The sequence below is a fragment of the Cuculus canorus genome, chromosome 1 (genome assembly GCF_017976375.1).
Source record: "Cuculus canorus isolate bCucCan1 chromosome 1, bCucCan1.pri, whole genome shotgun sequence".
NCBI lineage: Eukaryota > Metazoa > Chordata > Aves > Cuculiformes > Cuculidae > Cuculus > Cuculus canorus.
This window is the reverse complement of record NC_071401.1, coordinates 24,054,507-24,080,911: the sequence shown is the minus strand read 5'-3', so window position 1 is coordinate 24,080,911 and position 26,405 is coordinate 24,054,507. Positions and strand designations below refer to the sequence as shown.

General features: G+C 38.4%; 1 protein-coding gene across 1 annotated transcript in view; it reads right to left on the bottom strand.

Moving 5' to 3' along the window:
• KL (klotho) overlaps window positions 1-26,405 on the bottom strand; it is a 52,466-nt gene that overhangs the window by 5,590 nt on the left and 20,471 nt on the right. The window contains exons 2-4 of the mRNA XM_009566543.2: window positions 10,818-11,328; window positions 6,355-6,623; window positions 2,679-3,795 (exon numbers count right to left, since the gene is read on the bottom strand). Coding sequence (XP_009564838.2) covers window positions 2,679-3,795; window positions 6,355-6,623; window positions 10,818-11,328 — 1,897 coding nt within the window. The remainder of the gene's footprint in view (window positions 1-2,678; window positions 3,796-6,354; window positions 6,624-10,817; window positions 11,329-26,405) is intronic.

Sequence of the window (26,405 nt, the reverse complement as noted above, 5' to 3'; positions counted from 1 at the left end):
GGAAGAAGGCAGAATATGAACTTAAAGGCGAGAGCACATATGTACCACATCCCCTCTCATTCCTCTCCTGTGGGACACTGAGGTAAGGACACAAGATCTGTATTTAATCTCAGTTACCGCACAGGGCCTTGCAGAAAAAAAAAATGCAAGTTTTGGAGACACCTGAATCAGTCATGATGCCAAGGTTGAGAGCTTGCTCCCTGTGTAAGGACAAGATGGACAAAACCACAATACCAGAGTAGGGGAAGAAAAGAGAATAAAAAAGCTGGTATTACTGATGGACTATGGAGGAGTGTATGTCAATAGCGTGAGAGTGAGCTTTAGGGCAAGTATTATGTCTAATTAGTAGGGACATATTCATCCATGACAAAGAAGGTGAAAAGATATAGGAAATAAAAAAAGATATAGGAAAATATGGCTTACATGTGATGGTTAAGTTGAAAAATAAAGGAACTATTTCCAGGGAGAAGAGAAGAGAAGAGAAGAGAAGAGAAGAGAAGAGAAGAGAAGAGAAGAGAAGAGAAGAGAAGAGAAGAGAAGAGAAGAGAAGAGACTAGGAGATACTGGTACCAAATCAGTATGAATGACAAAGTTTTGTAAAAAACAGGGCCGGGGTGGGGTGGGTGGGGTGGGTGTGAAAGTGTTCTGGCTAGCAGGAACTGGGAGAAAAGCCCGTATCTATAAGTGGTTTGAAAAGACAAGTGGCAAGAACTGGTATGGTCTAAAGTGGTTGGAGAGAAGCAATACAGAAAGAAAGAGAATGAAACCATGAGCTTTTTAACCACAGATGCAGAAAACATGCAGCCAGTGCTTCAAAATTCTGGAGAAGGAGCTCTTGGGCACTTAATACTGACATTCAGTAATCCATAAAAGAGGTGGAAATTACAGAGGAGGACATAAAAGCCAATACTTTACAGAGTGGACAGGATGACCTTGAAAATTATGGAATTGCCAGCCATCCTTCACTACCTAGCAAAAGGGTGGAATAGATTATATAAAGTTGATAAATAAGAATTACAGGAGATATATATGATTAATGCCAATCAGCTTAGATTTATGAAAAATAAATCTTCTCAAACTAACTTGACATCTTTTTTTATGAGATTAGCAGATCAATAACAGTAATGATGTAATATCCTTAGAACTTCACAAGGCAACCAACTTGGCATTATATGGCATTTGGATCAAGAAAACAGAATGTTACAAGTCCAAAGGAAGCTCATAATAAACAAATTTCAACTGGTCTCAGATAGAGACAAGACTTTTCTAAGTCTAGAAAAGTAATTGCAAGTAAGTAAGTGTCATAGTAGGTGTATTTCTACCATAGTCATGGAAATTGGCTTTTAGCATCAAGATATTTAATGATCTTAAATATATCAGCAACCTGAAAGAAAAGTCAAACTATTTATCACAAAGTTTGCAAATAACACAAAGATTAGGGACATAATTTAGCTATTGCAGCAAGCTTTGTACAAGAAACTGGCATTCGAACATGACCAAACACAAGGATGTCAAAGAACAAGCAGACCATAGTTTGGTAGAGGAAATTCTGCCTGGAGGGCAGAAGTCTGTAACAAAGTTTGAAATCTCAGTGTATAAGCACAGAAAGTGTGTAAACAAACTGCTGCTGTGGCCAAAAGGGCAAATGGGCTGCTTAGATGTATGAAAGAGGAGTAAAAGGGTAAGAGGTTACATTACACCTGCCTGAGATACAGGTATGGCTGTGGCAGGAACAATGTGCTCAGGTCTAGGTTTACCCCTCACAAGAAGAATGCTGGCAAATGGGAAGAAGTTTAATACTCAAAAGGTTCTAAATAACGTTTTATAGTAACGGACACAAAAAGCATTGTCTGTGCTATTTACCAAAGAGATAAATGAGACAGGGCTTGTTTTCTGTCTATGAATACCTACACAGGTAAAATACATGGAAATGTACAATAAAATGGCTTAAAGAAGAAGCTAAAAAAAAATATATGAGTAAGATTTATACATACCTATACATACATATATATCTAAAAATGGTAAATAATTAGCCACTAGAACAGCTTACAGTGAGATGTAGAAGATTCTCCAACAGTAAAAATTATTCAAGTCTTGTGCTTTTCTAAAAAGTGCGTTGTATGACAGCATGACTCAAAATGCCTCCACTTTGCCTTATAATTCATGAATCTTCGAGAGAAAAAGACTGGTTTGAGTTTTGAATAGCAGGAAAGAGTCCAGGAAATGGCATAATGAGGTAGATCACTGAATTATTATGAAGGGCCAAGATCACTGCTGGATAAGACACACAGACAGCTGAGGAACAGAACTCATACCCAGCCCTAAGGCACATCAGTGGAGAGAAGCAACAAAGCAAAACAGCAGACATGCAATAAGAACAAAATCTGACTAAATACATGTGAAAACTATTCACATAACATCTACTTAAATTTCTTGAATCCACTAAAAAGTTCTTCTGCTGTCTTATGCAAAATATGTGCAAGGTCAATCCTCCTGATGTTTAGTAAAACAATTAATTAATCATAAATGAAAGGAAAACCTGTGTGTTATGCTGCAGTAACATCTCATTTATGAGGCATTCTACATAGGATTTCTTTTTTTAAAGTTCAACATATTCTATCCAACAGTGCATACTGATAGTGGGATTTGTGACATATAAACTATCTATGGTTCCTTACCTTTTAAAGCTTCATTGATGTAATTCTGTATGTAATACACTCTAAGCTTATCATGCACCATATTGTGGTCGTCGTCAATTCCATTCGCCGTAACATAAATTGGGACATCACCATATTTTGATTTAACCCACTTGAGCAATTTACGTAGTCCCCAGGGCACTACTGCAGCTCTGCTGGGGGAGTGCAGCCATGTAATGTCATTGATCATTTGAACTTCAAGATAGTGGTCATATTTTAGCGCATCTTCTTTCTCCCAGCCCACAAGGGTAGTGGTGTAGTGACTCAAAGCAAAAAAATCAAATGAGCCCTGGATTAACTTCTTCTCATCTTCTGAGAAATAAGGCAAGTGGAAATTATATAAGTCAACACTGTTTCTTCGGTGAAGCCATGCTCTCATGACCTGTGGGTAATCACCATTTCCATAGATGGGCTCTGCAAGCCAGCCAATGTCGAACTCTAAAACTCTGTCAGCAACTTCTTGGTCATTCCTGGAAAAGGGACAAGCTGGTTCTACCCAGTCGGCTTGCAGAGCTATAGATATTTTACCTTTCTGAGATCTCCTGAACTCTTTGTCATAAAGATGCCAGGCTTTTGCATGGGCTTTCAATAGGTTGTGGCCCGCTGTATATGTCAAGTTTTTCACAGATGGTTCATTCATTGTGATCCAGAATTTGATATGGTCCCCAAGACTTGTAAAGCAGAATTTGGCATACTCAACAAAAGCCTGAACTGTTTCTGGGTTTTCCCAAGCTCCATATTTGGCAAGGGAAACTGGAAGCTCTTGATTATCAGCCATAGGTTGCCATAAAGCAACAACAGGAGTTATGTTAACTCTGAGAAGTTCACTAGCAAAACACTGATAATAATGTATAAGTGTGTGGTTGATTAGGGAAAGGTTACCTAAGGGAAGGATTGAAGACCATTTCAGTGAAAAATGGAAGTGTGTGACATGCATTTCTTGCAGAAGAGAGATCTGGAGCCTGATAGCAGCAAAATCAACACAATGATGCTTGCGTTTTGAGGTGAAAACTCCATCCACTTTAATAAGCTTCTTCGTCTGGTGAACGTCCCACACATAAACGTTAGAGTCAAGAAACTGTGCGGGTGTCGTGTCTACCTGGGTAGAATAAGAAACATACCAGATTTGAGCTGTTTGTTCTAGAAAGGTGAGAACATCATAACTATCAGGCACAATTTATTGAAATAACATCATAAATAAAAACATTTCATTTAGCACTTCTTTCACATCTCTAATACGATAACATCTCTGTTTCATATCAAATAATTAATCTTCTGTTAACATGTGGCGCTAGAAAAGTACCAGATCTATACATCGTTTTCATCCTACTTTCCAAACAAGCTTATGCTAATGGTCATCACACATGTATTTTCTCTAGATTGTCTGTATGGAAAACAAAGGATTGCTTAGGGATAAAGCATGAAGCTCGTGACAGATCTCCAGAGATGCAGATCTTCAGCAAAGACTACAGTAATTTATAATATGTTTTCCTTTCAGGATTAAGAAGCTACACCTAAGGACCTTCAGAAAGGCTCTCTGTCATAAATTACACAGTAGCTTCTGTTTCAAGACCACTCCCTGAATGCAGTAAAAGAAATAATGAATGCAACATCATTTCTATGTTCAGTTTATTTCCTGACTATGATGAAAGATGAGTAATGCTCTGTACTTGATTGTTAGCATGAATTTCATTGACAAGTAAATTTTTTCCTTCTTGCTAAACACAGCCTTTTCTATTTAACTCATATTGAACTCACTTCCAAATTATTTCAGCAGGTTGTTATGCCTCAGTTTTTCAGGGGGTCTCCTAGTAAACCCACTATCTGTCACTCCAACAGTAAATGTATTCCCTATAAGTATTTAGCACTTCAGATGCCAGAACTGCCTGTAAGACATACTAGATGCAGTAGAAGATGAGCTTCTCAGGATCCCATAAAATTATACTTTCACTTTTTGATGAAACAATGACTAGAAAATGGAAAAGTGAATTGTGTAAAATAATGCATAGTGTAAAATCTCATTCATACTTGACAATAACTCTTACAAGAAAGATCCAAAGATCCAAACTACATCGTACTGGTCCCACATATGTTTATTTCTCTCTTCCTTTTTTTTTTTTTGGTTCAAGGTTCCCCTGAGTTCAGTTTTCCATCTCCTGCCCTCTGTTTGAAAAGCAGGTGTCAGCCTACAACCAGTGTTCAACTTGCAGCTGAGGCTCTGCAGACTGTATAAAGACGCTGCTGAAAATCAGTTCTCCGGAGAGGTCAGTACTGTACTTATAGAAGAAAGTAATAAAAACCAGCATGTCTGAGGGAAATTGCTTTTCTGGAGAATTGTCCCTTGTAGATTACTAAAGCATGCATTGCCACTAATACTGTGGGAATGATGTCGAAAGAGTTTTTCCACTGTGATGCATCCACAAATCACGCTCCCTAAGCCTTACAGCACAAAATGTTTGAATGGCCTTTTGAAATGAAAATATTCAGTTTTGAAGGTTTGGGGCATGGGAGGGATTTTTTAGCTGTCTTAGGCTGACTGACTCCGCAACTTTATAGCTGTTATCGATCCCAAAGGCAGCAATTTTGTCTCTAATTCTTAATCTATCTGGGAGCTAGGCGGATAATGACTGCTGAATTTTCTTGGAAATCTGTATACCAGATAAGGAGGTGGAAGTATTTTTCAAGAGAATAAAGTCAGATCTTACCTCTGGAGTGAGCACAAGCCCCCTATATATTAACCTTATGAAACATTGTGCCTTCATGGAAAACCTAAATCAAAAACTCTGTTCTTAGATCCATCCTCAGCATTGAATTTAACTACACCTCTCTACTGTGGTTAGAGAGGGCCTGCTAGCCAAAACAGCATTTGAGAATTACAGACCCAAACTGTTAAAGAGACTGTAACTAAGCTATTATACAATTTCTACATAGACTATGAAATCTTAAAATCTGAAGGGTCTCCTGACCTATCAGATTTAGTTGAAATAAGGAGGGAAAGCTATGGACTGAATCCATGATCTGGTTAGGTGCTATCTGCGGGCACTGAAGCCACAGAGTCACACACAGTACTGCACAAAATGTCAAGAAAGGAATACAGAAATGCCATCTAAATCTAATATTGTCTACTTTTTTTTTTTTTTTTTTTTTTTACATAAAGCTCTCTAGCACGGGTACCAAAATGTAAATGCATAGCATGTAGATACATGCCACTGGAGCTCGAAGAGATTTCACAAAGACTTTCAAAGCAGACAAATATCTAATCATTAAAATTATGGACACAAAAAAGCAATAATAATACCCATTTCATAGGCTAGGACTTTTGGAAATACATTTCAGCAGCTGTAATCAACTTCCATTCAAAAATGACTGACTTCCAGTAACTGCTCATATAACACATCCCAGGAAGATGAGCATCAGACCCTTTTCAATTTCCATGTTTTTCTAAAATGTAATTTATCATATCTCTATCTGACTAGATCTCCTCAGTCACACTCAGACTAGTGAAGACTGAAAGACACAAGGTTTGGCACAAAAGCCTTGTACCTATCTCCTTGCAGCACTGTAGTAATATATATCAGCCAAGGCACTCCATCCTGCAAATTTATCAGTATGAACTTGTGCACTGATCTGGCTGGACAGGCTTTATCATCAGACTCACCTGGATATAATTGTCAACAACTCCCCAAGCAAAGCCACAAGGAAAAATCCCTTCCATGGGCTGGTTTTCAGGCAAAGGTGGGAAGCCATTTTTTTCTATCAGCTTTTGATAGAATAACACAGAAGATTTAGGCATCAATTTCTTGTCATGGCTTTGAAAATCAACATAAAACAATCCACGCCGAATACTGTATCCCCTGTGCCATTCAAAGCCATCCAGGAGGGACCACACTGTGTAGCCAAACACATTAACTCCATCGTACCGGATGGCTGAGGAAAGAACAAAATCAAATTTATCACAGTGCTCATCTTTCCTTCGTAGATTACACCATATCAACAATGTTTGCAATATTCCTATGCAAGAACAATATATTAGGTCAGATAAGCATCTTGGCGCCTGCCTCAAATACCATTCAGGGAAGATATTTCCAACAGTACACGGGTGCACTGTGCAAGGCAGTCAAGGTACCTGACTTGGCTCTAGACAAACCAGATTTAGAAAGAGAAGCTGTGCAGTGACAGTTGAGCAATGCTTCTAATTAGGCGTGCCAAACCTCAGCCCCAGAGCAGAGCACACTACCCCTGAGCTGTTTGCAGCAACTGAGCTACTAATGGCACTGCACTGCACTGCAGCTCACTCCAGGGCAGCATAAGTGCCTTCAACGCAGCACTACCTTGTATGCAAACAAGTTATATTCTTTTTTGATCCTTCCTCTCCATTACACATACATACTGAGAAAACCCAAACAACACTTCTGGCATGCTGATGAATTTTTATTACCACAGGTTTTAATTAGATGTGATAATGCAGGAAGATCCTCTTTATTTGATACTTCTGTCTCTTTACAACTATCACAGCATAGCATTTTACAGCTTAAATATTTAAGGGTTCCTAAAATTATATATGTATTCTAGGTCAACTATTCGACTTTTCAGAATCAACACACACTTCGTAGGTTAAAAGCAGGGTCTAATGGGATCTGTTAGTATTGTCAGAATTACAGTTTTATTTTGAGATTCCAAATTATATTACTCACTTCTAGTTTTATTAACACTGAACTTCAGCAAACTGTTCCTGGGCAAGGCTCAGCTTCAGGAAAACACAAAGGAGTGTGCTTATTTTAATTACATAATTAGACCCAACCTAATCCAGCAATGCATTTAAGTGCATTCTTAAATGTTCTTTTGAACTCAAGTTTGGCTCCATAGCCAGCAGAGTTTATCTGTATTATTCACCATCAACTGTCAACCCAAACTGGGTACTGGCTGAACATAGCATTTTCCAGCCTAATAACACTGAAAGCGTTATTTCAGGCAACTAGAATATCAAGATCCTCATTTCCTGGTTTTATTAATGTTCCAGAGTACAATCAGTTCTGAAGTACCACATGGATTCTTGATTGTAACCCTGTTTGAATTGGTTAAATGAACTGTGGCTAAGTAAGCAATTAATTTGGCCCAGACTACATCAGAGGTCATGAGAAAATGTCTAAGGAAATGGAATATTTCTCCTCCTAAAGGTATCATTCTTTTGTGTTTGGCAAATGACAGTATTTTTCTAAACCCTGCATGCATCCCTCATGCCATCTGCAAAACCAGCAGAGTAAAAGCCAATACAGGTGCACTTTGTGAACTGGTCTTAGTGAGAATCTGTCCTTGAAGAGCATCTCCCTTCTTTAAGTCATCATGTGGCGCTCACAGTCTTCCTGAGCACCTCATAAATATTCTCCTCAAATCCTTCTTTAAAAACATATTAACTTTTAAATGTCACCTATGAAAGAAGCAACTTAGAATAATTTGAAAGTTCCAAAAAGTTTGCAAGTCTCAAACATAGCATCCCAGACAAATTGCGTGTTACTGGAATATCAGAATGAAAATTATTATTTTATTTTTATTTTTCCTTTGTCTATCTCCCTTCTTTTTTATGTCTGCTGGTGTGTAAATCAAGCTGAGTGAAACCTAAACTGTCCTTGCTTCTGAAACTGAGGGCCTTGTCCACACTACCTACTGGAAAGAACTCCTGACCTGAGTAAGCCCCCGCAACATGTCTGGAAGTGTGCTACCGTGCAGGCCAGAACTGGGTTAAAAATGAAACAGCACTTTAGTTCACACTCTGCATATCTCACTGGAATAGAAGTAGTCCAAGGAAATATGACAGATCTGTAACATCAAATACAGATCCTTAAAACCCTCTGCTCAGCTGCTGTCCAACCCTAGTACAGCAAGGTGAGGTGTGTGAAGCCCACAGCTCCTGCTTCCATGTGGAAGATGCCCTGGGATCTACATTTTGCCTCTGGACACACCTCAGTTATGACCTATCAGGGGCCTGACTGTTCCCATTCTCCTTAAGACTCTTTGAATTCAGACTCGCCGATTCTCCAGACAATGACCTAACCCTTCAAGTCAACATGGCATAGAGAAACTTCCATGCCCTCCTGGTCAACATGCTCCATTTTACAAGGAACAATCAATTTTGTTGAACCACAGACAGAGCAGGGAAGTGAATGTGATCCTAGAGTAAGTGGTTAGATACTCACCCACGTGAGAAGACAACTACAAGCCATTAGCAGCTCTAACTAATATTTAACTAGTTTGTGTTACACCTTTACTCACTATACTGAACTCTAAACGATATTTTGGAAAAAACAGAAAGATCAATAATAGTAAACAGAAAGGATATAGTATCATAGCAACAGATATAATTATTAACAGAAACTATATAGGGCTGTGAATCCCAAAACCAGAGACCCTTTTCCAGAGCCAAACCTAAAAATTAAAAGAAGTACGGAGCTTGACTACAGCTTGCAGTGTAAGAATGAACATCTACATCAGCTCTTCGGCTGAAACCAGAAGCACGTCTCTGAGCATCAGACCACACTTCATGTCACATCACAGTTTGATGCATGTCTTGGGTTTCTTTGGGGTGAAATTAGAAATGGGCTTCAGGAATGTGTGCAGTGTCGACACCAGGCCCTCAACACCAATTCTTTTTACTCTACAGGTTTGCCCCAACAGGGCTGCACTCACTCATTAATGTAGACACTGAGTATGGGGTGAATCTAATGGTACCAAGTTCACAAACCTCTGCATTACAGTGCTTTACTGCACAGTCTCTGAGAGAGACAACATAATGCCTTTCATGAATTTTTCTCAACTAAATTCCCCTGGGTTTAGCCAAGTGTTAGTATTCTTAAATTAATAAGACAAGACTTGTAGTTGCTGTTATTATTATTTACTGAGTCGCAGATTAAGAGGAAAGAAACTCTATAAATTGAGATAGTTTCGAGCCAGATATGATTAAAAGGCAAATCCATGTACACATGTATGTCCAGCAATTTAGAAACTAAGCAGAAATATGGGCAGCAGGAATATGACCCCTCATCATCTGACTTCATGCAAACTAATAATACCGTACTTGTAATTGTTAGTAACCATTTTACACTCCTTTCCTCCCATTTTGGATGCACTGGCTCATGTATTTATTGACCTTAGTATTTATTTGTAATAATTACCTTTCTGGAATAGCAGATAAAACAAATGTGACTCTTGAGTGCTGATAATAAAATTGAAGCCATTTTTGCCCGTCCCTTGTATGAAAATGGTAATGCAACATAATAGCTATCTTTTCTGAACTAAAAGCTACAATAGTACTGTTTTTAAAACCCTAACAGTAAACTGTAGACAAATAAATAAATTATTAATTCTAAACAAGAAACCAAAAGACAATGAAACTGGACATGGGAATTTCAATAACTTATGGATGACTACAAGGACTGAAAAAATCTCTTTTTCCTCAAGGAAATGGGAAAATAGAAAATAACTCTCAAACTAGATAGTGTATTTCTCTTACTGTTTGGAAAACAGAGGCTAACAATTTAAAAAATATAAACTCAAATATTCAGTTCTCCTTAAACTGATGCAAATTCATAATATAGTGATTGATGTCCAGAGCTGTACCAAAGTAAAATTTGTGCAAGGGAAACATCAAGATGCCGAACAAAAAGCTTCCAATTTTTAATTTAAAAATGTGTTCTTTCAGCCTTATGTTTTCTTCAGAGAAACTTCTACTGCAAAGTATTTACCTTCCCACGTATATGTATCTTTATGTTTTCTACATATATATTCATACATCTAAGATATGGAAAAGAACTGTTAATAACACAGAAAATTTCTCTAAGTCCATTGCAAGTACATATCACACATTTTGCACTTCTACCCACCAAATGCATTAGAAATGTCCCTAATGACTTCAAATACAGCAGCATGAAGCTCACCAAATGCTATCTGCAGATATTAGGGGTCTTCAAGAACTGAAAAGAACAAATCCAAGAAAGGGATTTCACAAGTACCAAGCTGACTGTTAAAGATCAAAATTAGTTTTCAGCCTCATTCCTTAACGTGTCTCTGTAGACTATTTTGCATTATGATTTTACCAAGCAAATTTTAATATAACTTCAGTCCTACCTTTTAAAGTTTCCATAATGAATTTTTTGAGATAGTAAATATATTTGGCATCATCTCTCTTGGTGCTACCAGAAACAAACCAGCTGTTCTCCACAATGAATATTTCGGGGTTGTTATATTCACTGCTTATCCAGTAAAGGAGTTGCCTTAGGCTTATTGATTCCAACTGCTGGAATTTCATGTAGGAGTCCAAAAGCTGGAAACTCAGGGTAGCTCCAAAAGAAAGAGCAAAAAAGTCTGCTGTTCCCTTGATATAAATCTTCTCAACTTCTGTGAATTCAGGCAACAGAGATGAGAGGTTGCTCCTCATGCTCTCTGGATAGTCGCCATCGATAAATATGGGCTTAGCAAACCAGCCGAGCACAAAATCAAGGGATTTTTGACATTCTTTTATGTTTTTTTCAGTCATATGTTGAGGTTTTATCCAGTGGGAACTGAGGGCAATGGACACTTTTCCTCTTTGAGTTGGACGAAAATGTTCGTTGTAGAGATGCCAGACTTTTGCGTGGGCCTGTTGAAAAGAAAGACTCTAATTAATGCATCTGAAAATCAATTTTAAATAACACAATTAGTCTCAAGCACTGACATCCAATGTTGCCAGGTAAACACATCAGCATGGCATTTGAGGGCTAAGCCTTGTTCATTCATCAGTTGTTTACAACTCCTAAATTAACTTTTCTTTAATATATATTAATACCATATATCAACTAGAAATCACTAGCAGGTCAAGGAAAAAGCATCTCACTTTTCCATGAGACACTCTTTCAGGCACTGAACACACTTCTGGTAGTTAGCTAGGTGCCTTTATTAACTTTTATTATCGAGTTCTGACATAATTCCAGTATTTACAAAAATGAAAGTGCATTTAACTAAACAGTTTTCTAAGTGTGTTTTCATTACAGGAATATCACTTTACCTGTAGATTGACTAATATATAAAGAAGGAATTTCTATTCTCAAGAACTGTCCAGGTCTCTCAAACAACACAAGACAAAGAAACACCCTTGAACTCATTCCTCTTTGAATCAGAACATACAGTATAAGCAAAACTAACAACATGGATTTAAAAAAAGACTAGTTAAAAACAATTTATCACAGGTCCTGAAAATTTATTCCAATAGTTCAATTTAATTTGTTTTATTAAAATTTACTACCTCTAGCATCAGATTTAAACCACTTTTCTTGGTAGAATTTTATCTGTCACTGTGAGGACACCTTTTCTATAAAATTTCTTTACCATGCTCTTGCACAGTCAGTTGAAACAGTCTCTTGATGTTCCTTTTGAAAGTTAAATAGATTAAGTTCCTGAGCCTTGCATTATCTTCAGGCATAGCTTCAAGCCCTCTAACCATTCTAATGGCTTTCCTCTGATTCTTTTCCAATTTGTCATCATCTGTTTTAAACTGCAGAAGCAGAATTGGACATAATATGCCAGGGGTACTCTTGCCAGCAGTAAAACCAGAGACAACTGAATACTGTATTTCTGCTTAAATGGCCAGAGCATTACACTGTGAGCATACGCTCATCTAAACTACCATATCTCCAGACCCTTCACCATCTAAAACACGTTTTTCTTTGCACCTAACTTATCAAAGAATTTTGACTGCTCTATGAATCAACATCCCATCCTTTTGTCATTTACACTGTAGTAGAAATTACAATGCTTCTTTCTAGATCATTGATAAAAAGGTAACAAATATGAGATCTATTCATTAGAATAAAGCCTACCTAATAACTATTCCCAGTTAATATTTGCATTTTGAGACCGATCAGTTAGTATTTGTTCATATCTGCTGTGATTACATGAACCTTCATTCTCATAATACAAAGTCACAGGAGTGATGAATATATATGACAGATTATTAATTAAAATGTCACATGCATTTTTAGCTCTCCCTGGAATATAAGGCATATAAAAAGCATTTTAATTTCACTCCATGCAGTTGGTATGTTGGCAAATTTTATCATCAATGAATCAATACCTGCTGTTCACAGTCTCCTTTTCATACACTTTTACCATTCCAGCTTTAAAACACAATGATTTCCAGCTCCCAGCATTACTACGAACATTGAGCAATTAAGATTATTAATCATTTTTGACATAGACACTGTTAATTACCCAGGAAAAATAATTAATTCTATCATTCTACTGTTCTTGCATAATCTTAATTCTCAGTGGTGGGAGAAAAACAATTCGAAATGAAGGACAACGAAAGGTACGATCAATAATCAGGCACAGTTCAGCTGCCCCCATACAGAAACCTGCTGCCTTTGAGTCATCACGGGGTGTATGGAACATCTGTGTAGATATGACACCAGGTCAGGAAAAGACTAAACCCATGCCCTTTTAAAGTGATCACCAAAACCCAAAGAGAACAATGTTGGAAACTGAATCACAGTACACACCTACACGCATGTATTTGAATTAAGCTCCCAGTTGCAAACTTCAACGTATATGCTCTCATTTGTAATACATCAATAGCTCAAATAAATGTGATGCAGTCCTACCATCTGTCTATACTAATACAATGGATTTTGATGCTAGTGAGAAACTAAATATAGTAACCTTCAAAGTCTTGTGTCAAAAATGAAAACTGACCCCAGCACAGACAATTTTACTGCACACTGAAGCTAATGAAAGAACAAAAGACATTATGCATCATGACCAAAACATAACACACTCAACACTTTAAATATGATTTTTAAAATACCATTGGAAACAAATGTGCCATCATTTGCAACTCAAATTTGCACACCCAAATTTTCCATCACAAACGTACCATGTATCCTTCCTCTCCTGGACCAATTCCTCCCCAGATCTCCTATCTCAAATGTTAAGGTATCACCATGCACACTCTCAAACACAGAATTTCATCTCTCTCTTATGCACTTGCAAGTATGCTGTCCACCCACAGAGCATCTCCAGGACTGTGGAGGATTTTCCCCGTAACTCTCAGCCATCCCTATTTCCATCAGTGGAGAGAGATCTTCCAGCTTTTTAGTAGCTTCCATTCTCCCATGAAGAAAGGAGGAAGGGAATCTACAGGTTACCTCTCAATACAGATAAGGGAGTACTGTTTGCTCCCTTGTTGCAATAAAGAAATATAAATCATAGAATCACTAGGTTGGAAAGGACCCACTGGATCACCGAGTCCAACCATTCCTAACACTCCCTAAACCATGCCCCTCAGCACCTCATCCACCCATCCCTTAAACACCTCCAGGGAAGGTGACTCAACCACCTCCCTGGGCAGCCTGTTCCAGTGCCAAGTGTAGCAATTTGGGATAATCTCACTCAATTTTACTTTCTAAGCAAGTCATTTAGTCTGCTTCTGTAGAAAACTAGAAGACTGTTGTCTAAGACATGCGGGATGAGTCATTCTTTGAGAGACCATCTCTCTCCATTGATAACAGACAAAAACTGTAACTTGGTTTAGACAAGGTATGTTCTTCAGAAGAGGAAAGCAGGCAAGAAGCAGCCCACTTAAATGTCTGCCCTCTGGAGTACACATGAAGTGGAATTATATTATTTCCATAACTAAACAACTGAGGATAGAAAATAGTGCAAGCCTTGCCAAAATCAAGCCTTGATGAATTATCAAACACGTTCCCAAGGCAGAAAAGCCCTCTGCAATCCATAGTGTGGGCTAGTCTTATGAAGTCCAAAGTACCACAAAGTTCAAAAAAAGCAGAAATAATTCAACACAGACAGAAAGAATTCACAATCTGACACAGTCATGTCCTGCTCTATTGCAGGACAGATCTACACAGTCCAAGAATCATTTGTTGAAGTTAATTTAGTAGTACAGAGACATTTGTTTGCCCAACTACTGCTCTAAATTCCTGCCCAAGTTCATTAAGACCTTCCTGAGTCTGGCACTGATACCTATCATTCTGCAAGTTCTCAGTACTTACATCTATCATGATGCATAACCTTCCAAGAGCAAATCAAGAATAGTAATTGGGAACATCATGATTCCTTAATTTGTGTTCATTCCTCCAGAACAAGTTGTCTTAATTTTAAGTCATGTGTCTTCTGAACCAGCAGTAACACTGTTCATTTCACAAATAAACTGCACAAATACCCTGCTCTCCGTGCTCAGATGAACTATCCTGTATGAACCCTCTATCTCCATGTTAATAAAACTGAATACGAAAGTGTTACTGAAACTCATTTAGCAATAAAAAGAGAAGAGTTAATTGGGAAAGATGTGTAAAGGCTTTTGTCATTACTAGAAACCAGGCCAATATACCTACAACAAACACATCGTTATTCAGTCCTACACCAAAAGCCCTTCTGAAATGGATATAATTATTGGAATGACATGGGAAAGTCTAGTATATGATTAGTCAGAATATGCCTTGTACCAAGAAGGGGAAAATATCATGTGTTTTTTTCCTGTATCATCAAAAGCAACAACAAAGGATGTCACATTTCATGTAATGTTTCACCCCTAGATCCAAAGTCAAGTAGATTTTACCTGCACAGTCTTCAGGCAAACCTTCTTTTCACAAGGAAATTATATTCTTAATACTGAGTAATGATATAGGTATTAAGAAATCGCTTAAAGTTTTTCTCCTATTCCAGAACGAGTAAGATAATATCTTCAATATATTCGTGTATAAAGCACAGGATTTTGGTGCAGGATCCTTCTCAAATATGTATTTTTCTTGTTTTTTATTTCAGTCTGTTAGCCAACATTACCACAGATGATTGATTCAATAAATTTGGGGTTTTTTGACCAATCTTAACAACCTGGGACCAATATTAGGCTTGCAAATGGTACACAGAATTCCAAGTGAACATTTTTCGGTTTATAACCACTTCATGTAACATTTGCTACAATTATAGCTTTAAGTATTGACATACACCTGAATGACACTGTTTTTTTTCCAGTTCCTTTTTAGTTACTGTTTTTCATGCTATGCCAGTCATTATAACATGCAGATGCCTCATGAACCTGAATGAATGTATGCCTGCCATACATAAGGCAGGAAGCAGTATCATTCTCATTTTAAGAACTGAGAACAGAGATACTACAATATGCATAGAAAAAGAAAGACTAAATCAGACACCTTAAGCTGTAGAGCAGTTTATTAAGTCCAGAACAATGCCTCCAATTGGTATGATACTCACCCCTAAAGAAAAAACAACAAAGATGGCATTAAGTACTTCTCTGAAGGCACAGTGGCCAGATAAAACATCATTTCTCACCACCACCGGCAAAGCAGAGGAGATTCGCTGGCACAAGAATAAAAAGGAAAAGGTAACCTGAAAGCATGAGGCTAAGCCAGAGGCATTAAGATGGATTGCAGGTACTCTAAAAATATTAGCTTAAGGAAAAAAAAAGCAAAAATGCCCTCAAAAGATAAGGAAGAAGAGTTATTTTACACTTTGATTTTGAGTTTTATAGCAGATGAAAGTCTGGGAAGGCTTGTACTTTCCCATACTGTATGCATAAGCATAAGCGAACATTATCACAGATAGATATGCAGCAGAGAGACACAAAGTGACTGCCATGTGACAGAAGGAAACCAAACCCCCCTTGATCTCATTGTCAGGTGACTGCTGTAGGAAACCTCTCCTTTGAAGTACGGAAAGCTTAGATGTTATGGCACAAGCCCTAAGTTAAGACTCAAGCTGCCTGAAAATGCCACTTGCTTGGCAGGTACCCTGTGGCATGGCAGTGGGATGGCAGCTGGTCTGTGCAATGCAGTCTGCAAATCCCACTGTCACCATCAGAGGCTGTCCAAACACAGGCATACACCTTTGAGAGGGGATTCATCTCACCTACTTTTTGTCATCACCTGCATCTGAGCAATTCATATGCACGACAAAGGGGAAAGCTTCTCGGCCACAATTCATGCAAGCCACTTTTAAATCCCAGGCGAGAGTGAGATGAAAAGCGTCTATTCTCTTCAACTCGTCAGACAGGCAGGAAGGATGGCACGACCATAGGAGTCAACACTCTGTCCAAATAAACTAAAACACCAAAAGACGAGTGGACTGGGAAAGCAGTTTGAAGTCTCCCGAGACATAACAGTCTCTGAAAATATAAAGGTCATCTGGAAAATAATTAAGCGGCATTTGACTTTGAGAAGCAATGGGAGACGAGATAAAAATAGCTTTATTTCTGACAACAAGCGCTTCTGAGACACTTGACGTGTTTAATCATTTTCTGTTACCTCTGACAGAAAAGATTAATTACAGAACTGCACAAAAATAATTCAAGGAATGTTGTGACCCATGTGATTATTAAAGATACAAGAGACTCTTAAACAGAGTACAAAAAGAAGATAAAAGTACAGAGCAGTTAGAGTGCAATCTTGCAGTACTGAAGGGAGCTAAAATAGTCCCTGACAAAAGACTTGACTGATTGGAATCTAGGACATGATGCTCAGGCAGTATTTAGGGGAAGACCAAGATATAAACACGGGGTGTGCTGGATTTACATTAACATATAAAAGATCCAGAACTGAGACTGACCTGCAAAGCCCTCTACCAAAGCATGAACTGCTTGGAGGACAGGACAGGCTCCTATCATGCTGCCATATACAAGTACACAAAATATCAACAAAAAAGATACAGGGTGAAAAAGATAAGTAGAACTTAGTCGTAATCGACAAAATCAAGAGCAGAAACCTGTACAAGCTGTAGTAAACAGCACAAACCAAGACAGTAACACTGCTTTGCAAGAGTTGATAATCATGAGACAAATGTGCCAAACAAGTAGGCTGAAAAACAGCACCATGCCTTGGGAAGAACTCTTGACAGGAACAGTGGTAGAAGTTGAATACATTATTAGCCCAAAAAAGCAAAAGGAACATTAATGGATTTTAGGTCACACTCCAGCTGGAGAGAAGTAAAACAGTGCTAGAAACAGTACTGAGAAAAAAGCTTAAGCATATAAAACTCTCATAAAACTGATATATCTGATATATATGTAAAAAACATAAAACTGATTAAATAATACCCAGTGAGAGTACTGAGATTAAATGGATTCTAGTGGAAAATAGAGTATTTGTAATAGTTCGGGTGAGCAGAAGGGCTCCATTAGGGCACCAAACCTTTGATCTCTTCAAGGTTTTGACAAACAAAATAGAGAAGGAAATAAAACAACTGAGGAAGGAGCTGAGGAAAGCCTGCAGGAAGATATCAGACTACAGAGCACAGCTACAAAAGCCCCTGATTTCATGGCTCTCCTCTGCACTAAGGCAGAAACCAAAAGAGAAGACAGATAAACTTGTTGCTCTCAAGAATCATTCAGTGAGGAGAGCAATCACAGTAACATATAAATTCTTAATGACACCAGTTTAAATAAAAAGAAACTGAGTTTGGTTATATACTGAATCAAAATCACTAAATAAATATATAAAAGGCAAACATTTCCAATACCTTTGAGGGGGAAAATTCTGGAAGAGGTGACTAATGCCAAGCATTTTTCTGCACTTGATACATCACCTGGTTCTCTAAGAGGTGTACACAGGGAAGCAAAACATTCAATTGTGCATATTCAACGCCTCATACCACTTGGAAATGCCTGTTCTACACTGCTGAACTGTTTTCTGTTCCAGGTGTTTCACAGGGAGAAAGAATGAACCTCTAACGGTTTAGTGCATAGTCAGACAGGACAGTAGTCTGGTACTAGGGAAAAACTGTGGAAGCACAAGAAGACAATTACTTTGGAAAGTGTCAGAGCAGCTGGCAGAAGGTAAACAAATAAAAAAGGATGATTCTGTATGATTAGTGTGTTAGGAAGAAAAATTTTCTTAATGAGAGATAAGAGGTAAAAGTAAGTAAAACTAAAGCCCATCATCAATATGTGTGCCAGTAAGACAAGGAAAGTGATAAAAATGCTGGGCATGATCTAACAAACAACCCAACTAGGAAAGACGTTGAAGACAACCTATATTTTTGGGTGGAAATGACAGAATGAAGAACCATGGTTACTCCATGCCCCTATCACTGCATTTAGAGCACCCAGAGTATTAGCCCTGTGCTCTGGAGTTAAGGATTAACCCCTATCCTGGGCACACCAGTATATTCAAAATTAATTGACACAACTGCATCTGCTCCTGGAGACACACTGGGCCATTTTATATGTAACTCAATGCTGAAAGTTTCCCAGGGGAAAAAAATTACTTCCATTACAAGAACATCAACTGGTACTGGATTGGGCAAACTAATGTTTGTCAAGTTGAGAAAGGCAGACAGAAATTATTTCTGAAGTACATTAATGTGCTGCCCTAAGAAACTCAGAAGTTCTTAAGCCACTTGAAGATGAAGGGATAGAGGCTTTTCCCCAACTATGGAACCAAAAGAAATTAGACTGCAGGAGCATTCATGCCAAAGTATTTAGGAGTCCTGACCATCAGCCACAGAAGCAGTGAAAATATCCCCAAACCACAGAGGAAAGCTTATTGGAACAACAAATAATTGCACAAATTCAGGCATTTCTGATGCTCCAATCTGGCCTATCATAAAAGCAGACAGCAGGATTTACTCAGTAATGGTTGATTTTTGAGCAATGAATGCTGCTACACCATGAACCACACCTGTCATAGCAAAAATAGCTGGAGTTTGGCATAACAGATACAGCATATGCCATCTTTGCAATATTGTTAACAGGGCAAGGCTGAGAAGAATTTCCTCCTACATTTACAGGGCAGCAGTACTGCTTTGCATGCACCGACTACCCAAGGATTTCAGTGTTCTCCAGCTTTTTGCAATATTCACATCATCCAAAGATGGGAAAAATTATTAGACGCTGATCAAATCCATGTAATTCTATGAACAGGTGATGCATTAATCCACAGCCAGACTGAAGCAGAGCTGAAAGAGTGAATTAAACAAACATCAGCCATGACTTTGGGACCATAGTTGTGAGTGAGCTGTTCAACAGGTCACGTGGTATAGGAAAGAGTAAAATATTTAGGAGTAGATTGATCACCTTATCAACAGCAAGCAAAATTAATAAGAAGCTCCTTGCTCTGTAAGGAGCATGAACTCTGATCTCTTCTGAGCTTGTTTATTTTTCCCCAGGATTTTATATCCATATTTGCAGATATGATTAAGCCTTTAACCAAGTTGTTACAGAAGGTGCAGCAATGGGAGTGCAGATCAACACAAAACCTGACCTCTTCACCATTCAAAAAGGGTTGGCAGTTCGTTCACAAGAGAAGTCACTTCAAAGAGGTTAGAAGAATAGAAAGGCAGCCCCCTCTGGGAGAAAACATTAAGCAATTGGTAGAGAATTATTTCATATGTACTACAGTAAACATTTCTACTACATAAACTAGACCCTCCCTTTTCAACACTCAAAGATAACATCTCCACGATTGCAAATGTAAATTGTGAAGTCCTTTTATCAATCTCACAATAAAACAGTAACTGCTGCAGTGTCCAGGTATATCACTACAAGCTAATGACAATCAGAGCTATGAGAACACCACAGCAGTGGCGGTTTGTCTGAGTGCTACCCACTAGATGGCTTCAGAAGGTATTTCTGGTTGAATGAATTAGTGGATAGCTTTTCTCATTGAGTTCCTCTGTGAGAAACAAGTGGAGGGTACCAATGAGGAAAACAGAAGTGTTTTGTCCTACATAGTTGGCACAGAAGTTATGTATTTAGTTACTGTATATGCAACCAATATATTACAAGCTGTCAGTGATCATACAATATAGCAACCCCAAATGAATGAGGATCAAACAAAAATAACAATTACTTCATATAATAAGAAGAAGTAAGCAACATTGTTGCAAAAACTGCATTGACTACAAAAACTTCAGGCTGTCAGACAGACAATGGTATGCAACAAGACTCCAGTGTGAGCACAGGGCAAAGGTAAGCACCATTAAGCGAGGCCAAAAAAAATTATTGTATCAGAGCTCTGTGCTCCAATGCAGGCAACTGTAACTTAGAACAAAGGGGACCTGAGGTGATCTCTACAAAGATTTTGTTTTAAACAACATTTGGGTTGTTTATGCCCAAATCCAGCTCAGTCACAACATGATAACCTGAGTCTACTCTGCTGTTACCTGGGCTATTAAATTTAATCATTCTGAGATTAGATCTGTACATCAATGACAGTGGGCTACGGCATAAGATGGAAAGATCCAGTCAGCCCTCTAGATGGACACAAAAAGCAGCTGATCGGGATAAGCAATACATATGTGAAGGTACCAGTTTGCAATATTAAGACAACTGTTTAGATTACAATTTGACCAGATGTGAATAAGGAATTCTTCCTTCTTTTTCTATCATTCTGCAACTGTTTATGTGAGATCTAGCTGTGTTTGCATACATAGCCAATATAAAGCAATCACTACAGACTATCTCACTGTATATAACCTGCCTGAAATGTTCTGATTTGTGCACATGTAATAGAAATGACTGAAGGATGTGATTTCAATTATACTCCTTTGCAAGTAATGCTCAAGTTGCAAAAATCATTGAAATTGTATACTAAATTAACTTTAATCCGGTAACTTTTAGAGTAGCTTTTATATGATTGTTGCAGATAATAAAGCATTCAACTCTGACACCTGAAGTCTAGTTGGTTGTAAAACAAGCCACAAAAGCAATGATTACAGTGCACTGCAATAACAAACATACTACCAACAAACAACATAGCAGGCAGGGTATCATTCTTGATGGGAGTCCCTCTTGTGTGTGTTGTGGTTTAACCTAGCAGGCAACTAAAACAACCACATAGCTATTCCTCACTCTTTCCACAGTGGGGTGGGGAAGAGAATTGGAAAGAAAGGTAAAACTCGTGGGATGAGATAAAAACAGTTTAATAGGACAAAAAAGTAAGAGAATATCAATAATAATGATAAAAGAATATAGAAAATACGTGATGCACACCACAATTGCTCACCACCAACTGGCCAATGCCCAGCTAGTTCTTGAGCCACAGTTCCCCCAAACAGCCTCCCTCAGTATACTGAGTATGACATATATCTCCTACACCGAGTATGACACATATACTCATATACTGAGTATGACATATATCATCATAGTATCATAGTACAGTAAGGGTTGGAAGGGACCTTAAAGATCATCCAGTTCCAACTCCCCTGCCCAGGGCAGGGACACGTCCAATAGATCAGGCTGCCCAATGCCCCATCCAGCTTGGCATTGAACATCTCCTGTGATGGAGCACCCACAACCTCCCTGGGCAACCTGTGCCAGTGTCTCACCACTCTCATGGTGAAGAAATACTTCCTAATGTCCAGCCTAAATCTGCCTCTCTCCAGTTTATACCCGTTCTCCCTGGTCCTATCCCCACAAGCCTTTACGAACGTCCCCTCTCCAGCTTTCCTGTAGCCCCCTTCGGGTACTGGAAGGTCACTATAAGATCTCTGAGCCTTCTCTTTTCCAGGCTGAACAGGCCGAACTCTCTCAGCCTGTCCTCATAGGGAAGGTGCTCCAGCCCTTTAATCATCTTTGTAACCCTCCTCTGGACCTGTTCCAACAGCTCCATATCCGTCTTACGTTGAGGACTCCAGAACTGGACAAAATATTCCAGATGAGGTCTTATAAGAGAGGAGTAGAGGGGCAGAATCACTTCCCTCGACCTCCTGTCCACCTTTCTTTTGATGCAGCCCAGGATACGATCTGGATATATGGTACAGAATATCCCTTTGGTCAGTGTAGGTCAGCTGCTCTGGCTGTATCCCTTCACAGTTTCTTGTGTACCTCCCCACCCTCTTATTGTCAGGCCTGTATGTGAGTCCTTGACTCATACATAAAAAGTCCTTGACTGCTTAGCAACAACGAAAACATCAGTGTATTATCAACACTATTCTCACTCTAAATCCAGACCACAGCACTACACCAACTAGGAGGAAAATGAACTCTATCCCATCAGAAACCAGGACAGTTGTTAGACTGACTTGGCTGTACATTCTGTAGCTGTAATCCTACTTATACATTTACACTTCATAATTTCTAACAAATAGAAGAGTATTAAGTGCTGAGCAAGTTGAGGAATAGCTATACCCTAGAAAAAAGAACTGTGGACTACCATCAGACCTGAACAGCTTATCAGGAGGCCATACCAGGCAAGAAAGAATAACCACTGCTTGGTCCCAATCCATAGAAACCGTAGGAGTATTCAAAACATCATTGCTAGATTCAGGAATGATAGTTTGCGGACGATTGAAAAAGGGGATTATAGCACAGTTAAGTACAGTACTGCTATTGCTAGCATCAAGCTACAGGATGCACACAAACTTCATCTTGACTCAGCAGTTGTGATTTATTGGGATCTGCTTTGGGTAATCATCAGTCTCTTAGCTGCAAAACTGCTCAATGATCAGCGGAGGAGGGAGCTATTGTCTGACCTGTTTCCCCCTCACTCCTTTTGCTTAAAGCCAGCTCTGCGGTGGTATAGTTCTATCCAAACGGTATTAGAAAGGCCTACTCCTAGGCAACTGAATCCCTGCACTATTGTCAGCTTAGGTCTGAGCGAAATCCTGCTTAATCTAGCCCTGCTACTACAGAAGAGTATAGGTCATCTGTGAATCTTGCCTCAAACCTGTGAGTTAGTGCAAATGTGACGGGCACTCCACAACATGAATGACAGCAGACATCTATGCTCCAGCAACTGAATCCCACCCCTAGGGAGCAGAAAGCAGCTCCAGATCCTGACACATAGCATTAAATGTCAGAAGTGCTAATGTGCACTTGTGACCTCAGATTCATTTGTTTAAACAGAGGCATCTAGACGATTTGGGATGTTCCAGATTATTAAGACATCTGCATGGGCAGATACAACACCAAACCTGTAGGAAACCTGTCTTTTGGACTGGCAACTACAGGCAAGGCAGGACAGTCTAGACTTCTCAATGGTACATGCTCGGCTATGTGTGCAACGTTTTTAGTCCTAGTGGCTTCTAAAGAGGTAGAATCATAGAATCCTTAGTTTGGAACAGACCTTTGAGATCATCAAGTCCAACCACCGCCTTGCAACTGAAAGAAGTTACGACTTTGAGAAGGACATATACTGTGGAAAAGTGTGGAAGACTGTTTTAAAATCCTGGAAAGATTCAAGGAAATGAAGAGGACTTAAGTTAGACTTTTTCACTCCAGAAGTCTTACACCAGCAACAACCCCTGAAAGGCTGACACAGTGAAATATTAATGGACAAAGCAAGTAGAACTGAATGATTCATAACCTAGTGATCTTGATGCCTCAGCGGGCTGCCCATTTTTGCAACAGCACAAGGAACCATAAGGCTCACTAAAAAGTCTTAATTAATACAATGGTTATTACTAGCTGTAAATCTTCCTTAGTGTTATTGCTTTCACGATGTTAGGCTACAAAAGGAAGATCTGGGAAAGTGGAGGAGGAATTACAACCAGTTACTCAGCAAGGCATATCTCATCAGTGGGGATACAGACACTGGAGGAGGCAGACTTTGGTCAGAATCACCACACTCTTCAGCAGCCACCAAGAAGATAAACTGCAGCTGTTCAAATCAGCACCCATAAGAAAAGAGAGAAATTACAGTGCAGGGAAAGATGGGGGGAAATTACGTTCATTGGGGGAAGAGAAACTATTAGGGCACTGCATTTTTAAAGGCTCAAATAACAGAGTGGTGACTTCAGTCAAGAGATGGAAGGACAAAATGGGGCATCCAATTTTATGGTGGAAAAAATTTTGAATCTTTGCATATCTTCAGGGGCAGGGATTTATGTGTATTTATCCAGTCTTTTCTACAACCTTTTGGCTATACTGCAGTCACACATTAAACTGGATTCAATTTATATCTCCTTTCATTTGGGAAATACATTTAGAACCTCATCCAAAGCGTGCTGAAACCATGAAAATACACTTTTGAGGTATGAATAACTCCCTTTATGTCTGTTTCTAAATGCATATTTAATGGCAGATATAAAACTTCTCTACTACAGAGATGGGTGTTAACTCAAAAGCATACAAATAAAAGTTTTTCAGTTTTATTTTTGTAGTCTGCAAACATAATAAAAAGCACCATTTGAGCTAAAAGTTGGTATCTTGCAGAACAGAAAATTGTGACAAACAAAAAGCATTTAGAATTAAATATCTAGTTCTTACTTTATAAACACAATCTTCACATCATTGATTATCTGCAGAAATGAAGCTGGGTTCCACTTGTTTGTATATAAGGAATCCAACTAGTTTGGCTGACATAATGTTGAATAAATGTTTTGATGTAGTTGCTAAGAAGATAATGTTAATAAAGTTGCTATAAAAATACCATCTTCAGTTGTTTCCTTTTTGAAAGTATACGCTGTGATTTTACACGATGTGATATAGAATAGGGTGGTTTACCCCATCAATCTCAGCCTTACAATCAAGAAAAGAAATCACAGTAAAAGACCTAAAGCAACTTTTATCCTATCCTTAAAGACATAAAAAAATAGAATTAAAAAAAAGGAAAAGTATTGTCAGGATAATTGTTTAGTCTAAGCCACACAGCAAAGGGCATGTGTCAATTAATACATACAGTTGCAAATGTTAATTAACTACTCTTCTTTCAGCAATCCTTGTTTCAGCTTCTGTGCTCTCACCACTATTGTACGAGGCACTTTCTGACCAGAATTAACATCATACTGACAGACTGGAATATTCATAAATATTGTGTCAATTGGAAAAATTTTAAATATACTTAGCACAGTTAGGTTTAGACTTTACTCTGGCAATGTAATGCGAACTTCTGGAGGTCTAGCATGTGATTTTTTTAGAAGAACAACTTAGCATGTTTCAGGTTTCCTTAACCAGCTCTTTGTCAGTTCTCTGGATGGTCTTGAAGGAAAATAGTTGTCACTTGAAGAAGAGACAGGAAGGGACAGTAACTTCGATATTAGGCTTTCTTTACAAAAGAAACCTACAAAGGATTATTTTTCACTTTGGCTAACACTGCTGCAGAATTAAGTCTTTAAAAAACACTGTCTCTGTTGAAGGAATTGGCACAAGGGGAAACTCATAGAATTTATCTTTTGTCTACTACTTTAAAGCAGATACTGAACTTCAAATTGCTCTAGAACAAAATACAAAGACTGTGATGTCAAGGTATTTGCATACATGAATAAGAGACATCATTGTATCACAAATGAAAAACTAGATGTCTATATCTTCCTTTTCTTTTTCCTACTGATTCCATATATGACTAAAAACTTCATGTTTTTTCCCTGGCCATATTAAATATTGATACAGAAACAGAAGGACACATAAAAATCTTAACAAAGTAGTTAACTCACAGCTTCAGATACAGTTCTTAAGCAATTTGTCAGGGACTGGCATTTGTTTCTGTACCACTACGACTTTGGAACTTCTGCCACTACCCTGTAATATATAAATGTCCAATATCAAAGTACAATAATATTTTCAGTGATTTAAAGAAAACTTATTCTGGGAGGAATTCCAGTTTTAAGATCAAAATGTATTAGAACAACAGAAATTCAAATTCATATACTTCCTGTAACAGCACCATTTCATCCTCCTTTGTCAAGGTATACATACATATGCAAGAAAGCAATGCTGCTGCTCCACAGTTACCATGAGGGTAGGCACCTTCGCGGTTGTCAGGAGGCCACATA